This window comes from Balaenoptera physalus, assembly GCF_965194825.1.
Source record: "Balaenoptera physalus genome assembly, chromosome: 8".
NCBI classification, from domain to species: domain Eukaryota; kingdom Metazoa; phylum Chordata; class Mammalia; order Artiodactyla; family Balaenopteridae; genus Balaenoptera; species Balaenoptera physalus.
Genome location: NC_138887.1, coordinates 78,002,321 through 78,020,636, shown reverse-complemented (window position 1 = coordinate 78,020,636; position 18,316 = coordinate 78,002,321). Strand labels below are relative to the sequence as shown.

Genomic DNA, 18,316 nt, shown 5'->3' with positions numbered 1-18,316 from the left:
AGCCAGCTGCTTCCAGCCAGGTCCCAGAGGTCGCCAGGTAGCCCCATGGCAGATCCCATGCAGGTCTCACTAACCAGACTCCCTAAGGGATGAGGAGCGCACCAGCCTGAATGCCAATGGAGCAGATGCAGTGCCCGCCCGCCGAGGAACACCCCACGACCTCCGACAGCAGTGGCCTGGGGCAGCCTCCACTACCTTGCAAGTGTCTTCTGTTCATTATCACATTTAAAACTATCCCGGGCCTGTGCTATAAATACTGTTATTACCGCCCTCTGCCATGTGAGGAAACTGGGGCTCAGAAATTGAGTGACTGGCCCGAGGTCACACAGCTTGCAAGCAGCCCAATGGGTATCCAGGGGACTCCGTCTGATTCCAAATCCCTAACTCCTAAGGGATCCTAAGAACTGCACTGGGCAGAGAGTAGCAGAGAGCAGGTTGGAGGAGAGCCAGGTGGGGAGGTGCCGGTGAGGTGAGCATGGCAAGTGCAAGAGCAGATCCCATCGTTTCAAATTTTTTTTGTTCATCGCGGATTTTTTGAGATTAATTTTAATAGTTTCAAACTATTGCACTAAAATATTATTTATGCTGATTACTGAGGTTTTGGGGACCCCTTTGAATTTGGGGAGCACCTCACTCGTCTTCCCATCTTCCCCTAGTCTCGACCCTGGTTTGGAGCCCAGAACCTGGGGCCTGGCTGCCTGGGTTTACATCCCGGCTCTGCCACTCCTAGCTATGTGACCACAGGGACATTTGTTAACTTCTCTGTCCCATCTCCTCATCTGTAAAACAAAGATAATAAAAATAGGACCCATCCTCGTGAGGTTGTTGTGAAGATTAAGTGAGATCATCCTTGTAAAGCGCTTCAAACAGGGCCTGACACCTGTGTTAGCTGTTATTATGATGCTGGGTCCTCACTGCCCACGTGTCCAGTGAGCCCAGCAGGCCACGGATTACTGGGATGGACTATGTCATTTCTGCTTCCTGAAGGAACACCGTCTCCTGGCTGCAAGTGAGTGTGAAGGCCTTACTCATCCCACTATGGGGACGATACCACTTTTGGAACTGTTGTTGAAGATGCTGCCTGTTACAATAGTCAGTGTTCCTTATGGGGTGATCGGTTTCTTTTCTAACTTAAAACTAAAAAAGAAAGCTTACTTTCCTGGAACAATGAGAATCATATAACTTATCATATTTCCATTTTGCCTTGGCTGCCAGGAAGCTCAGAGCCAAATATGATGTTCAAACTACTCAAACTATTTTAGCTCAAACTTCTGATAGAATTATCTTTTCTTTTCCTCAAAATATAGACTTTATCAAGGGAAGACAAATACTGTATGTTATCACTTATATGTGGAATCTAAAAAATAAAACAAATGAAATAATACAACAAAAGAGAAACAGACTCACAGATATAGAGAACAAATTAGTGGTTACCAGTGGGGAGAGGGAAAGGGGGAGGGGCAGGATAGGGGTAGGGATTAAGAGGCACAAACTATTATGTATAAAATAAATAAGCAACACGGACATATTGTACAGCACAGGGAAATATAGTCATTGTTTTATAATAACTTTAAATGGAGTATAATCTATAAAAATATTGAATCACTATGTTGTACACCTGCAACTAATATAATATTGTAAATGAACTATACTTCAATTAAAAATATAGATTTATATTTTCTAAATATTATATATGTATATAGTCTTTATTTTCACCCAATAATTCAATTAGTCAGTCATTCAAGAAAAAAAAATTACTGCCTGAACTTTTTGTGCCAAGAGGATGCTCCCTGCTAAAGCTATACCTGTGAACAAGGTGGACACAGATCTGCCCTCACGAGAAGTAACTCAGGAAAGAGAGAATAATAAGCAACTTGAAAAAAGTGAGGAAGGGGCTCTGCACTGATGCGAAAACCAAGGTTCCCTGGAAACACACAGGAAGGGCCTTCAATGCAGACTTAGGGCTTAGGGAAGGAGGGAGCGTCAAGGAAGGCTTTCTGGAGGAAGTGATGTCTAGACAGAAGCCCAAGGGACAAGGAGGAATCAGAAAAGGGAACGTTGTTCCAGGTGAGAGAAGTACATGCAAAGGCCCAGAGGCAAGAGAGGGAAGGTTTACCGTGGCTGGAGCACAGAAAAAACCCCGAGGACGTCATTTTTTTTAATAAGTACCTTTAAATCTTTTTTTGGAAGCAGAAATGGAATGAATGAATCAACAATAATCTTAAATCAACGTCATCTTAATTCTGTGATCTCAGGCCAGTCACTTCACCTCTGTGGTCCTCAGTTTCCCATTTGCAAAATGAGGATAACAAATACCTCCCTTGCATGTTTCCTTAGGTTATGCTGCACGTCCTATGAGGCCAGGTCGGTGGAAGTGCTTTGACAATTGCAAAGAGTAATGCGGATGTCCCCGCGCAGGGGGACAGAGGCCTGGGAGGACTTGGGCCACCAGTGCCCTTGTCAGAGCTCTATTACAGTCTTGTCTGTTGCCTCAAGGAGTGACAAAGCTCTCTCAGTCTCAGTTTCCCCTTCTGAAATGCCTACCTACTTCTGCCGTGGACTTGCACATTGTCCTGGGGAGGCCACGGCACTTCCTGGGTCTGTTTCCCCCACTGCCGTGCCTTCCTATTCGCAGGACTGCAATGAAGTAAGGAACACAGTCTCCCGCTGTAAGCCAACTCTCTGTGTAAACGTGGAGAACTATTATTATACTCAGGCCAGCATTTTCCAGTCCTTGGGACACGTCCAAGGGGACCTCAACCTGAGTCGTGGATATGCCCCTGTGTATGGACAGGTTAGGTGAGACTGCAGAGGGCGGGGACATGACCCCCGCCTGGGGCCTCTGGCCCTTGCCGGAACACGACTGAATGGCACCAATATCCAATTTTGTTTTTAAAACATTTATTATTATAAAATTATCTCATCAAATTCCAGCTGCCAAGCCATGGAAGGCCACAGGGCAAAGTGCCTGCACTGAAAGGAGAGTCCAGGCAGGCAACTGGGCCAGAACCCACCAGCAGGGTCTGGAAGAATGTCTGGTACCGCTTGGGAAGAAGGGGTCGTTCCACCGAGCTGCTCTGGCCCGGGACAGACCTGAGTCCACCAAGAACCCCAGTGGGAGGCATGGGCGGGAGCATCCCCCCATTCGCAGGGGGCGACAGCCAGACGTCTCACCAGGAGGGTGAGCGGTAATGAAAACACAGCAAGGAGGCTGTTTATTTTGGGCAGACGTGGTTCAGTGTTCATTTCCAGGCCTGGCACGAGGAACCCCTCCTAGGCCCAGACCATGAAAAATGAATTTGGTGAGGGTAGTGCTGAGGCAGCTCAACGGCTTCCAGCAAAAACATAATTTCAACTGCAGGGGGAAACAACGCCTTCCAGAGCGAGGGCCAAATGGTGACCGCTCGTACCCAGGAACCAAGGCCAGGAGAGGAGGGGGAATTGCTCTGAGCCCAGAGGTGTGGCAGGAAGTAGGCGGCTCCCGCCCCTGGCGAGGGTCCCACTCTCAGAACCTCTTTCACACTCACTGTCTTGCTTGGGCTTCATCGAAACCCTGGGGGTACAGGCCAAGGGAGGAGGGAGATCCCATCTATAGACAAGGATGTAGACGATCTTGGTGCTGAAGGGCCACCCCAGTGCCTCAGGGGCAATGATGGGGCCTCAGATCCTGGGGTCATGTGAGCAATCACCCCAGGGCCCCTCCTTTGCCCCACAGGGCTTCCTTCCTCCAGCTCTGCTTCACCTGACAGTGTGAACACAGGTGCCCTTGGTCCTGGCCTCCCTGAATGCACACTGATGCTGTCAGGATTTGCTCGTCTCTCAGATGCATTGCATTGCTGTATTCTCACACTGCTCTGGTATGTTTAATAAAAGGTGTCCTTTCTGCTTATTTAAATTGCCTGGTCCTTAATTTGGAAGACATTCTTTCCCATGCGTTTAAGGCTCTTCTTTAAGAATCACAGTTGGACAGTGAAGAGCTGGAAGTTACCCGCTAACTGCTCCATCTTCCACTTTCCAGATGAGGCCACTGAAGCCCAGTGACTTTCCTGAGGCCACTTGTGACCAAGGAATAAGCCAGAGGAGGTGCCGGGGTCTCTGCTCCAGGCCCCCCATGGCCCTGAGCCGGTGATGAGCACGCTGCATCTACAGACTGCCCGCTGGGCTATGCTCATGAAGAACCAGAGAAAGCCAGGGACGGGAACAAGTGACAGCCAGCCCAGGACCCCCAGCGCCAAGGCCAGGAGCCCTCCTACATCAGAGCCCCTCCCACGCACCTGCGGGACGGGCTGGCGCAGAAAGCAGCATCCCTTGGCTCTGGATGCTTCCCTCCCGTCTCTACCTGTCTACAACTAACCCATCTCAAGGTTGCCTTAAGTGATCATCACCATGGTGATGAAACACCCACAACGAAAGCTAACGACCACCGGGAACATGGAGCAGGACACGGTGGCTCCAGGCGCTTTGCACAGCGCTCTGAGGCAGGCACCGTTGCCATCATCCACATGGTACGCAGGAGGAAACTGAGGCACAGAGGCTCCAGTAAGTTGCCCAAGGTCACAGAGCTACTGAGGGGTGTAACCTAGATGCAAACACCCGCTGACGCTGACGGCTCCAGAGACAATGTTCTTCACCCACCCCGGGAGCATTCAACGACCTCCTCCACAAAGCTCCAAGGCTACAGCCCAACTCTGAATTCCCTCAGCCCTCTGATGGGCTGCTCCCAGACCCTGGCTGGGTTCCACCCCATCTCACAGGCTGGAGCAGGTGCTCGGCTCTCCTCCAGTACACAGGATGCTCCGGAGGCCCCTCCGGGCCCAGCCCTGCCTCCCGGGACACCAACCAAGGTCCTCTACTGTCAGGATCTCCATCAACAGTGCTCAGACCTCCAACCCAGCCCAGGAACCCATGTCCTAGTCACCTCCCCAGATGGTGCTGAGCCCCACTCACTGACAAAGTGTTCTTTACCTGCAGAGGTAGCTGCTTGCCCTCGGACAGAGAGAAAGCTCTCATAACCGCAGTCTGATAGCTGCTCCCCTTCAGCCTGACCCCGCTCCATCCCTGCTTCTGCAGCCCCCGCTGCAGCGGCTCCCTTTACCTGTAGCCATGGCCAGCCCTCCAGGACATAGTGGCAGAGGTCGGACCCTCTGCCCCCAAGCCCACTCCTCCAGCCGACATTGCCCCACTACCCCAGGGTGGGGATGAACAGGGAACAACCCCAGTTCACCAGCATGCCTCCCACAAAGGAAGCAGAAGCTTAGCAACACACATCCCACAAACTAAACCATTGTTCATACCTGATGGACGCTCTGTTGAAGAAAAGTCACCAGCTCCTCGTAGCAGGTCAAACTGTGGAGTATGAGCTGGGAAACACAAGCACACAGGGTGAACTGCCCAAGCCCAGTGGACGGCCCCCCATGCTGGATTAGTTTCTGTGGCCCTAACTTCAGCAGCTGCAAGACCCCACTGGGGAATGTCCCTGCAGTCAGAGAGCGGCGACCTCGGGAGCGGGGGTGGAGAGGCACTCCTACACCTGTGTGTGATTTAAAGGCTGCAGGGCCCAGCTGGGGTCTCTGGGGCTCCCGCCCTGCAGCAACACTGGGCCTGCCTTTAGAGGCCCCAGGATTGGAGACATCATGGGACTAAAACCACAGAGCCAGCATCATGCATGGATGGCCCTGACGGGCGGGGCTGCACCCTGCGGGCTAGTCACAGATATCTGAGGAGCACCTTGGGGGCGGGAAGGGTGGGGGGACAGGGGAGTACAGGGTGGGTGACCCACCCAGGTCGCCATCACCAGGCCTGTTCTAAGCCCAGCAGGCAGTGTCCTGAGTTCAGTGCAAAGCAGTGGTTATGAGTCTCCTGTGCTTTCTCATGCAGGTCAGAAAAAAACACTTTCATAGATAACATCCAACAAAGTGAGATGCTTAATTAAGATCCCAGGGCCACACATGCCCAAAAGGTCAAAGGAAACAAGCTAAGTAAAACAAAAATCCTCAGTGAAGAGGAGGTTAATTTGTGGGAAAGTGTCACAGTTTCCGCATTTTCACGTCTCTCATTTCTCTCCTGTCCTTTGTCTTACTTGGGTCTGGCTTTCCAGCTGGTGCTCCGTCCATCAAAGCTCTTCTCTGCTCTCTAACTTCCTCTCCCTTGCATCCCCACTACCCTCTCATAGCAATCCCAGAGAGGATGCTATGACATAAAGGGGGACATGGGGAAGGCTGGAGTTTAGCCAAAAGGCATGGTGTACCGAATGCTGGAGGGACGTCAGGTTCTGTACAAGCTCAACATGACAGGGCGCCCATCGGCCTTTTGGCCATAAAGCCAGTTCTGGCCAGAGCTCATCCCAAAGGCCCCCACCTCTGCCCGCACCCCAATCCCAGGTGGAGGATTCTGCTGGCCTGGGCCACAGGGAAGTCTGGCCCATCCCCAACTGAGGAAGGATTTACTTATATGAAAGGAGACTGTCCCCAAACAAAGCCAAAGGTTGCGTGATAATTTTCCAGAAAGCCGTACTGTTTCTAAGACTCCATCTGCTTTGTATTTCCCGGTTGGACTGAACTGCTGTGTTCTCGAAGCCCTAAAAAGGAAAGGGAGATGCATGAGTCTCTGCGCGGAGAGAAGACATGCCCCAGAGCCAAGGCAAAAACCACACAGGCTGCTCAATGAGGACAAACCAAAAGGTGGTCCAGAGGAAGGAAGGGAGCCAAGCGCACCTCGTTTCCCCACTTTGAACTCACCCGCTAGGCCGGGTCCGGAGAACTCCACCAAACGGGAGGGGGTGGAGGTGCCAGTGCTAATAGGGGATGGAAAAAAGACAGCCAAAGGAGAGCTCGGGAATAACCAAACCCAAATCCTGGTAGCAGGAAGTCTGCCTCTCACCCACTGACGAGCAGGCTTCCAGACTAAGGAATGCTCACTTGCCCTTCGTGTTTTAGGGACTTGAGGAAGTCCAGCCTCTGTCCTCTTGGAGGACATCTGTTTACACAGCACCTGCACGTGCAGCCCAGGAAGGCTTGGACTAGAAGCTGCATTTGGGTTTGGGGCCACTATGACATTAGCCTGCTGTGCAGCCTTGGACCAGCCACCGCCCCCTCTCTGGGCTTCTGTTTCCTAATCTGTAAATTAAGGAGAGATTGAATTTTTGCCCCATATGCTCTCAAGGCTGCCATGCAGATCCTAAGGGCCAGGGTTTGTAAGTTACCTGGAACATGGGTACCAAGGACAAGCACTCGATAAGAACAACAGTGATAATGATGATGATACCTAACACTGACATGATACTTAGTATGAGCCAGACCTTACCTTAAGTGCTTCATACTATTATTTATCACTTATTTATATGGATCAATTATTTAAACTGATCGATGATATTGTCATTCATTATATACCATTTTATTTATGTTGACTCGTTCAATTCTCACATTCACCCCACTAAGTAATCACTACTATCACCCCTATTTTCCAAATGAATAAACAGCTAGGCACAAAGAAGTCGAGTCAGTTAGTCAAGGTCACAGAGCCAATAAGCAACAGCACCGGGAGTCAGCCTTTGGAGTCTCTTCTCTTAAGTACTGTGCTCTGCTGACCACTGTGCCCCCTTCCAGGGTGTGGCCCTTGGATCCAAAGGGCACCCCCTTTACTAAAGCTTAGCCACACAGCTGGGATGAAGTGATGCTTCCGCTCTGAAGGGTCAGGCTGAAAAGCCGGCAGGCCATCCACATAGATTACGAGGATGGCATCCTCCACCAGCAGGACAGAGGTAGCAGGGAAGAAGACCGCGCTGGCTCCACCGCTGACCTCTCATCTCTCTGTCAGTCTCCTCACCAGAACGGGGATCCAAGTGACAGGGCAAATAGGAGCGTGCTTTGGGGGGAGCAGTACAAATGACTGGGTCGACCTAGAGGCTGTTTTCCGAGGCCTCCGGATCAGAGAAATGTAGAGGGGAGCAAGCTGCCGGTGGCGGGGCGGGGGCATGGGTTTTCTCAGGCAGGTTACATCCGCCAGCACCCCCCGCAGAGAGGGATCCCCAGATCCGACCCCTCTCGACCGGAGCCACGTGGAGGGCTGGCCCTCCCCTGGTGTGGGGCTGCCCAGCACATCAGGCCAACTCTCTGGGCTCCTCCTGGCCTGGAGCACAGGGCAGGGGTCTGGGAGGGCACAGACACGGTCCTCAGGCCCAGAGGGCCTGTGTGAGACGACGATTTCCCCAAGGACAGGAAGCGCACAGCCAGCTGGCCTGTAGCTGCGCCCGCCCAAGGTGAAGCGGTCGCAACACAGCCCAGGGAAGCACTTACAGTGTGACCACGGCTCTCTTGTGGCCTCCAGCCCGCCACACAATGTCCGCGATGGCCAGGGCCAGGCAGCGGGTCCTACGAGCGTCTGAAGGCTGCAGCTGCCTGAGGACGAAAAGGGAAGTGTGTTTATGCCGATGGGGACAGACGTCAGAGACAGCGCAGCCCTGTGGCAGATGGCCTGTCCTTTCCTCTGCTGCCCAGCGGAGCCCTGCGGCCCAGGGGTTCAGGCAGAGCCCGGGAGGAGGGCCTCTGCAGATGAAGACCAAGGGAAGAGCTGTGAGGGAGGGGCCCCGGCAGGGCTGGAGGAGGAGCAGGCTGAGGAAATCACCCACGGGAGCTAAGGGGCCTCTGGACACTCGGCAGGGCCCGGAGCGGTGGAAGAAAAGGCTGCGGGTTCTGACAAAGCCCAGGGCACTGAGCCCGCAACTGCTGCCATCCCAGGCAGGGGCACCGCCCTGCCCCGCCCAGCCTTGGCCAGTCCCGACACCCAGGCCCCTGGAGACAGCGGCTCACGCAAGCAGGTGTCCCGCGCTCCCCCAGTGGATAGGAGACCAGACCACGAGCGCTGAGGCGAAAGTAGCCTGACTGGCCGGTTACCTGGACATACGGCGTGGGGACGTGGGAAAGGGAGGATTCGGGATGACGGCTGGGCTTTGGTGAGTGCGTGGTGGTGCCACCAACTGAAATGGGGAACACAGGGCGGGGACGGGGTGGGGTGGGGAGCTGGAGGTGCACGTGGGACGACGGGGGTGGGGGACGGGGGGCAGCTGGAGGTGCACGTGGGACGACGGGGGTGGGGCACGGGGGGCAGCTGGAGGTGCACGTGGGACGACGGGGGTGGGGGACGGGGGGCAGCTGGAGGTGCACGTGGGACGACGGGGGTGGGGCACGGGGGGCAGCTGGAGGTGCACGTGGGACGACGGGGGTGGGGCACGGGGGGCAGCTGGAGGTGCACGTGGGACGACGGGGGTGGGGGACGGGGGGCAGCTGGAGGTGCACGTGGGACGACGGGGGTGGGGGACGGGGGGCAGCTGGAGGTGCACGTGGGACGACGGGGGTGGGGGACGGGGGGCAGCTGGAGGTGCACGTGGGACGACGGGGGTGGGGCACGGGGGGCAGCTGGAGGTGCACGTGGGACGACGGGGGTGGGGGACGGGGGGCAGCTGGAGGTGCACGTGGGACGACGGGGGTGGGGCACGGGGGGCAGCTGGAGGTGCACGTGGGACGACGGGGGTGGGGGACGGGGGGCAGCTGGAGGTGCACGTGGGACGACGGGGGTGGGGCACGGGGGGCAGCTGGAGGTGCACGTGGGACGACGGGGGTGGGGCACGGGGGGCAGCTGGAGGTGCACGTGGGACGACGGGGGTGGGGCACGGGGGGGCAGCTGGAGGTGCACGTGGGACGACGGGGGTGGGGCACGGGGGCAGCTGGAGGTGCACGTGGGACGACGGGGGTGGGGCACGGGGGGCAGCTGGAGGTGCACGTGGGACGACGGGGGTGGGGCACGGGGGGGCAGCTGGAGGTGCACGTGGGACGACGGGGGTGGGGCACGGGGGGCAGCTGGAGGTGCACGTGGGACGACGGGGGTGGGGCACGGGGGCAGCTGGAGGTGCACGTGGGACGACGGGGGTGGGGCACGGGGGGCAGCTGGAGGTGCACGTGGGACGACGGGGGTGGGGGACGGGGGGCAGCTGGAGGTGCACGTGGGACGACGGGGGTGGGGGACGGGGGGCAGCTGGAGGTGCACGTGGGACGACGGGGGTGGGGGACGGGGGGCAGCTGGAGGTGCACGTGGGACGACGGGGGTGGGGGACGGGGGGCAGCTGGAGGTGCACGTGGGACGACGGGGGTGGGGCACGGGGGGCAGCTGGAGGTGCACGTGGGACGACGGGGGTGGGGCACGGGGGGCAGCTGGAGGTGCACGTGGGACGACGGGGGTGGGGCACGGGGGGCAGCTGGAGGTGCACGTGGGACGACGGGGGTGGGGCACGGGGGCAGCTGGAGGTGCACGTGGGACGACGGGGGTGGGGCACGGGGGCCGCTGGAGGTGCACGTGGGACGCCAGGTGAAGCCGTCTCTCTGAAGCCCAGGCGAGCGGCTCGGGCTGAGTAGAGGCTTACGAGCCAGCAGCATGTGAGGGGTTCTCGGCACCCCGTGTGGCTAAGGTTTCCCAGACAGGGGATGAGGAAGGCAGAGGCGGCGGCCAAGGCTGGAGCCCGGTGGAGCTCCAGCGCCTGGGAGAGGCAGGGGAGGCAGGCAGGAAGGGCAGAGCTCGGAGACGGGCCGTTACAGTCTTGGGAGCAAAAGGGCCGGAGAAGGACAGGCAGCCAGTGGTATCAAAAATGGCAGAGAGACCTCTTACCGTAAAAACGGTAATGAAGAGGCCCCTAGTGCATGAAGTCCATGAGAAAGACAGAAGCAGCAACGGCCACGTACAGACGCTCTTTCCGTCTCCAGGGCTCCACAGAGCTGTGCTTCTTGCCCACCCCTGGATTCTGGGAAGTTTTCTTAAACTCCTACGAAGGCAGGCTAAGCATCTGAGTGTCTCACTACCTAACAAACAAAAGGGGCTTGACGCCAGGGCTCCCAGCAACGTAGAGGGAGCTTCCATGTTTTCAGTCACCAAGTACCCTAAGCTCTAGGCTGAGCTGCTGGGTGGGGAGCGGGTGAAAACTGGTGTTTGTCCTTCCTCTCCAGGGTAGGAGAGGAGAACCCCGAGACCAGGACACAGGTCACCATGGTGGGCAGCACGTGGTCACGGCCCAGTCCCTGGGCCACAGAGCCAGGCATCTGCACCCAGGCTGTTGTGGTCCAGTGACTTTAAAGTGGGAGGCAACGTGACAGAGGGTCCCTCGGTTTCCCCATCCCTAGACTGGCTGGGGCAGTAGTACCTCCTTCATCGTGTTGGGAGCTTTAAATGAGATGATCTGTGTAAGGCCCATGGCCCAGTGCCTGGCATGTGGAGAATGCTCAAGAAAGGGTACCCATTGCTGTTGTCTTTATGGAAACGTCAAGTGCCCACTTTGGCTGTGGCCAGAGTGTTCACAGGATGGTGAACTCCCTATATCTGATGTGAAAGTGACGACAAGCCGGTGACACCAGGCAATCCTTCTAACTCAATGAGACAAACAAGCACTCAACCACTTGAGAAATTAAACGCAGACTGCCTGGTACGTCTGCAGCCTCAGGAAGCCTGCCTGCTCCTCTGCAAACAGCTACCACACCACCAGCGAACCGGGCACCTGAGATTCGGGAAGCACTGGCCCTGGGCCACTGTCAACTACGAAAACAAAGGTGAGGAAACATTGCTCTGGGATTCAGGAGAGGCTGGCAAGGACCAAGGAGGGCCTGGAAAGCAGGCCCATTGGACAAAGGAGAAAGGATCCGGGTGGGGAGGAGAAGGCCAGCGAGGGCAAGGGGCTTCCCCAAGGCCTTGAGCCAGGAATGGAACCCAGGCCCGACCACCGCACTTCTCCCAGTGCTACTGTTTTCTGGAAAGCTGTGTCTGGAGCTGACACGGGGAGGAGCATGCTGGAGAAGACACAGGGAAGGATGGAGAGACTAAATGGAAGCCAATGAAAAGAATGAGAACTTTTGTGTAGAAACACGGAAGTTCAGAGGGTCTGTAATTAGAGCCTGTGAGACCTGGAAGATAGGCCGGGCCCAGGAGCCAGATCTCTTGATAGCGTTGCAGGTGCAGGAAAGATGGGCTCAGAGGCAAAGGAATGCTGGTCCCCAACACCAGGAGCTCCAGATGGCTGGTTCCACCTCACCACGCTCTCCTCCTTCCCTCACTGCTGTTTCACTTTGTCCAGTTTTTACTAACTGTGTGACCTTGGGTGAATCACTTAGTCTCTGTGCCTCAGTTTCCCCCTTTTAAAAGGGGACAATAATAGTACCTCCTTCATAGGGTGGTTTTAATGATTAGTGAAGTAATACGTGCGAAGTGCTTCTAACAGTGCCTGGCATGCGATAAGTACTTAATATATGTTGGTTTTTAAAATCTTATTTGTGGCTGCAGTGAGAAGCTTTCAGGCAAGCGGTACCTGCTTCAGTAAGTTGGTGTGGACCATAGTGAATGTTTGGAAGGTGACCGGGTAGCTCCGTCTGGAGGTTTTCCAGCATAGACATTCTAGACAGAGGATACAATCCAGGCATAACTTTGCCCCACTCCTGCCCCTGTCGAGGGACTTGGCTGGGGAGTGCCCTGGTCACATCTGTGCTGTAAGAGGAGCCTGTGGTGAGGACGTACAGTGAGGACTGGAGGGAGGGCAAGATAGAGCAGCAGAGCTGCTCGGGCACTGGCTGTACAGCTCAGCTGAGGAGCAGGGCACCCCAGTCCTGGGCAGGGGCGGGAAGGGGATGGGCGTGGGTGCTCAGGAGGTGGGAATGCCACGACTGATGGTCACCGGGACGGGGGTGCGGCAGGAAACAAGCTCTGGGGATGACGGAGTCCGCTACCGTGGGTTGTGATTCCAAGGAGATGAAATGTCCAAAATGCAGACCCTGGGCCAGATGCCCCCAAGCATCATTCCCGCCCGGCCCTTCTGCCGGGTAACCAGCCACAGGGGATTCAGGGCTGGGGTGCGTGCGGATGACAAGAGGGAGGAGGGAGGCGCTGTAGGGAATCGCCGGCCTCCACGTTCACTGGGGCACTCAGGGTCTGCCTTCACCTCGGTGACCAGGGCGGTTCTGCACTGCCTTCATCAGTCACGCACACGCTTATCCAACCCCTACCGCGAATCTAGCACCCGGCCGGGCTCTCGCACCAAGAGAAGTTTCTTTAAAAGAGTCTAATACCTCACAGAAGAAGTGCAAGATTTGTCTAAGGATGGGCGATGGGCGTCAGGAAGTAATACATCCTGTGTTGGGCTTAATTACCCAAGTCTTTCAGATTAAAAAGATGTTTCGACCATCATTAACTCAAAACAGGCTCTCCAGCCCACCCTGACATGCCCGCTAGTCGGAGCCTATAGAAGAATCAGAAGAAAGCTGGCGAATGACTGCAGACCTTTCTGCCCCCTTTCAGGGTCAAACGCTGCCAGAGCTGGCCTGGGGACCACCAGACCTGGGTTCCAAGCCTGGCTCCGCTAACGGGTCCAGAGGGCCCTTGGGCCAGTGCCCCTCCTTCTCTGGGCCTCGACTTCCCCAGTTGAGAAGGGAAGTAGAGGCGAGAGGACAGCTCCCTTGCCTGTGGCGCTCCCCAAGCCCGCAGGGGAACGAGGCTCACCATCGCTTCCCACGAGCCGAGCCGCTGGCACAGCCCCTCCTCAAGTGGAAAAACACCGAGCCCTGCCGCCCAGCTCTGTCGTCCCCAGTTGAGGAGAGGCCGGCCGCTGGCCTGATGGGATGAGTCTTAATGAAGCCAGACAGTCCTGCAGAAAAAACACCACCTCTGCCAAGAAGCCTTTATTTCAGCATGATTTCCCTGGAGGCCGCAGTCACATCCTCGTGCGGCTTTCACAGAACCGTTTCCCCGCCAGTCGTGGGGGGAGATGGCGAGCAGGGGGCCACGCCCGCCCAGGCCTGCAGACCTGGCCCACCGGCCCTGGTCCCAGAGCTCCCAAAGGGCCCAGCATTCAGCAGCTGCAGGTGCCACCTCTGTGTGGCATGAGGGCCAACGCAGTGCTCCTAAAGAGAACAGAGGAGCTTGCCTGCTTTTTTCTTCCTTTTTTTTTTTTTTTTAAACCAGACCATTTCTGAAATCTTGGAATTTCAGAGTCAAAAGGGAGTACTGAAGGCTCAGCTCAGCACACCAGCCTGTGCAGCGGCATCAATGACCCAAATAATCAATATTAAGATCTTACAAATGAATCAAGGAAACCAGAGGAGCCGGGGCTGCGAGAGGTTCCCGCAGGGATGTCGAATGTCATCCTTTACTCACGAGGCAGCAGGTCCCCAGGACTTTGCCGTATTACTCTTCTGTACTCTTCTGATTTTTTTTTTTTTCCCAAATTAGAAAAATGGGGAGGTTCTGCCTAGAAGCCCTTCGTAAACTACAGAGCCTACAGAGCTGCAGCTTGGTCACTGAGAGTCCATCTGGGTGTCCAGCCCTCGGGTGTTTCAAGCCCATGACACTCGGCCTCCCGGCACCAGCCCCTCCTGGCCTCTCTGGCTCGCCTGGGGCTCAGAGTCTCTTCTAGGGCACAGTGTGGTGTGACAGACGTGCTTAGCTCTGCCCCGGAGGTCAGGTGTGAACCTGGACAAGCATCTTTCCCTCTCTGGGACTCAGTTTCCCCATATGTACCACAGCAAGTGATCTCAAGGTCCCACCCACTTGCACAGCCCTTGATTTACAAAGGATTTGGTTTGCATTTCCTTACTGAGTCAGACTTGGGCAGGACAGAGATTCACAAATGGAGAAAGTGAGGCCTTGCTGGCCCACAACTGTAATCCAGGTCTCTGGCCGGTCCAGTGCTCTCTTCAGCAACCGCCATCCTGGGACAGGCTAAGGACCACAGAGCTGGGCACTCCCCGCAGCCTCAGCACGGGCACCTATAGGCTGCACCGACACCCACTTGGCAAGGACGACTTTCTGTGGCCCCCGATCGGCAGGGCCTCACCTCAGCAAACGGCGATCCAGACTCCGCTCTCACCTCCCCCCTCGGCTGCCAGCCCCAGGCCCCGGCCGCTCACTCCCCTGGCCTTTGCTTGACCCAAGTCCTAGCCTGAACCCAGGAGGACTCTCTCCTCTCACCCCCAGTTGGCCTCCAGCCCCGAGGCAGGCTCACGCCTCAGCAAAGCCAGGCCCACAGCAGCGGAAGCCAGAGGAGGACATATAGGATGGGGGGTGTGGAGGCAGCTGGTGCTCCCTGCCCACAGCCCATCACCACTGGGACCTCCCCCGGCTGCTCCCCCTCGGATCCCTGTCTCCCTGAGTCCCCTGAGGCACTTTCAGCGGTCTCGGCAAATGAGAGCAGCTGGGTCACTGGGCCAAGCTCTCCGCCCCTCCCTGTCGGTTGGGTAGGAAGAATGCCCACTATTGGGCCTGTTCGGCCACCAGCACCAGCAGGAAGCCAGACCACTATGCTCAGCCTGCGTGGAGAGCAGCTCTGGGTGCAGGGCCTGGGGCCGCAGGCGTGGAGGTGCAACAGGGGAGGGACTAACGAGGAGCAAGCACCCACGGTTGTGGGACTCCAAAGAAAGGTGAGGTCACTCTTCTGCAGCATGAAGCCTTCCGCGCTTCCCGTGGGCGGGACCCTGCCTGGCCAGCAGGCCGAGCTCTCCTGGCTGCTCGGCACAGGCCTCCTCTGGCCCAGCCAGGCAGCCTTCCCCCAGAGCGGGGCTCCTTCCCACCAGGCACACCCCACACAGAGCTCCCAGCAGCCAGCAGCCCCTTCCAGCCTCCTCCCCTCCTGCCCCACCAGCCCGGCCTCCGAGGGCCTTCAATCTAGGCTGGCCCCAACTCTTCTTCCCACAGCTGGTACAGTTTTCTTTCTACCCAGAGCCCGTCTTGTGCCCCCAGCCCGAATGGCTTTCTGCCTTCCAAGCCCTAGCTCCCCTCTCTGGTGTGGCGAGCAGAACTCTCTCCCGAGGACGTGCCCGGGGATCCAGAGGCTGTCACATCCCCTTAGTGGGGCTGTAGGGCAGGTGACAAGGAGCCAAGCCGGCCTTGTGGCCTGGGCAGAAACGGCCCTTCCGGGAACCAACTTATACACCCCTTCCTGACTGTTGGGAAATGATCTACAACTTCCTCCAAGAAGTCCAAAGTCCAAGTTCAAAAGCAGTTCTGAAGAGATGTGGGGCTGAAATGAATTATCAAACACCTCCCACAAGGGCCAAGGCCAAGGCTTGACCTGAGCAAGCCGCTGGGCCCTGAGGGCCCTCTGGCAGCCTGGCCCCGGGTCTCGCCCTGCCGCCTACACTCTGCCCTGGCCACCCCAGGCGACTCTCAGCTCCACTCCCTGCCCTCAGGCCTCTGCACATGTTGTTCTCCTTACTGGAATACTATCCCCTCCCCTCCCAGTCAGTCTGTATAACTCATATGTTTGTCCGTGCGGTTCATTCAACAAAAGTTCCGAGGGCCTCTTCTGTGCACTAGGCCTGGGGCTGGATGCCAGGGACGGCTACGGCCCAGGCAGCTTAGGAAGGCCCCTGTTCTCAGGGGGCTTGTGTTCTGGGGCACAGACAATGGACAGGTAATGACTTGGATAAAAAGGGCATCCAATGGTGGGGCCCTTGCAGGCAGCGTCTGGGGAGGTCGGGGAAGGCGGCCCTGAGGCCATGGCCTCTGCGCGTGAGGAGCCAGGGAAGGAGGCTGAGGGATTTGCTGGGAAAGGAGAAATCGAGGGAGGAACAAGCCTGTGCCAGGGTGTGTGTGAAGCCAGTCACGAGCCCTGCTCATCCTCCGGATCTCAGTAAGATTAAAACGTCACTCCTGGGCTTCCCTGGTGGCGCAGTGGTTGAGAGTCTGCCTGCCAGTGCAGGGGACTCGGGTTCGAGCCCTGGTCTGGGAGGATCCCACATGCCGCGGAGCAACTAGGCCCGTGAGCCACAATTGCTGAGCCTGCGCGTCTGGAGCCTGTGCTCCACAACAAGAGAGGCCGCGATAGTGAGAGGCCCGCGCACCGCGATGAAGAGCGGCCCCCGCTTGCCGCAACTGGAGAAAGCCCTCGCACAGAAACTAAGACCCAACACATCCAAAAAGAAATAAATAAATAAAATTTAAAAAAAAAAAAAAAAAAAAAGTCACTCTTCCAGCAAGCCTGCCTGACCCTCTTCACGTCCGGGTGGGCCCTGGGCTCCCTGCACGTCCCCCTGGGACCTCCTGTTCATCTGGCTCTCGTGTTCAGTCGTAGGTGCCATGAGGGCAAGGCCACAGCTGCCTTGTTGAGGCCCGCACGCCCTCCAAGTGCCTATTAAGTCCTCCCTGTGCGCCTCTCTGCAGCGCAAGGAGGGAAGGTAGGGGTGGAGGTGTATATGTGCTCAGAGAGGGTCCCTGCGCCCTTAGAGGGCAGGCAGCCAGAGGTCCCTCGCTTAGCCAGTCCCAGCCAGCCAGCCAGCCAGGAGCGTCCCTGACCATCGGACACTCACTGTGCGGGCCGCACTTTGCTGGACTGGACTCCAGAGCAGGCACTGGGGAGAAGAACAGGACAAGGTCAGCCCTTGCTGTGCAAATGTTGTGTCGCTCGGCTTCCGGCTGTAGTTATGCTATGCTTACGGTTAGCACCTTTCAGCTTGAAACCAAGAACCTTGATTGTTACTTTGTAAAGTAATTAGACAAATCATATTATCGGACAAATTCTAAAATGCCAAGCATGAAAAGCCACCTTCACTCGGATCCTGTCTAAGGCCACATCCTCTAAGCTGGTAAAGTGTGTTTCGTTTGTACAAGCTTGGCTGGATGTCTGGGGAACTAGTGTCTTTCCCAGGAATTTGAACGTGAATAAATGTTGGGTGGGCCTTGTTGTCTTTAAAAAAAAAAAAAAAGGCAAGTCCCTTTAATTAAAGTTCAGGAATTGTCAAAACTAAGCTGTGATTTTCAAATCCGCTTAATCACAACTTTGGAGAAGAGAACGGAGGTATCTACTGGGCAGGAGGATGCTTCCAGGGAGCTGGAAATATTTTCTTTCTTGATCTGGGCGCTGTGTTCATGGGTGTGTGATTTTGCAATAATTCATTAAGCAGAACATACATGAGTTGTGCCCTTTTCTGAGTTGTGTACTCTTCTGTATGTGTATTAGAGTTGAACTAAAAAAGAAAAATAGACAAGTGCCAGAAGTTCTGTAAATCTGAGGGTGACTCGGTACCACTGGGCACACAGTTACTGGTTAAGGTAAGAGGGCTGCCTCCTCAAACCGGCCGAGCTGGCCCCAGCCTTGGGTAGCCCCTCGATAATCCTTCTATCTGAGCACCAACCACAAGGTAGGATTGTGGATTTCTCTCCATCCCTCAACCTCACAGAGCACTCTGGAGAACAGAGAATGCATCTATTCCTCTCTGAATCACTGGTACCCGCACAGAGAGAATGTTCCAGAAATGTCTGTGGAGGGAGTGAGGATGAGAAGGAGGGGCTGTGTGCA

General features: G+C 56.2%; 1 protein-coding gene and 1 long non-coding RNA gene across 2 annotated transcripts in view; one reads left to right on the top strand and one right to left on the bottom strand.

The window, feature by feature from the left end:
* MINDY4 (MINDY lysine 48 deubiquitinase 4) overlaps positions 1–18,316 on the bottom strand; it is a 120,346-nt gene that overhangs the window by 35,245 nt on the left and 66,785 nt on the right. The window contains exons 10-12 of the mRNA XM_082471816.1: positions 8,295–8,396; positions 6,514–6,577; positions 5,295–5,360 (exon numbers count right to left, since the gene is read on the bottom strand). Coding sequence (XP_082327942.1) covers positions 5,295–5,360; positions 6,514–6,577; positions 8,295–8,396 — 232 coding nt within the window. The remainder of the gene's footprint in view (positions 1–5,294; positions 5,361–6,513; positions 6,578–8,294; positions 8,397–18,316) is intronic.
* LOC309665619 lies at positions 8,405–17,998 on the top strand. The gene is made up of 2 exons (XR_014266582.1): positions 8,405–8,950; positions 10,992–17,998. It is a non-coding gene; the product is annotated as an uncharacterized lncRNA (long non-coding RNA).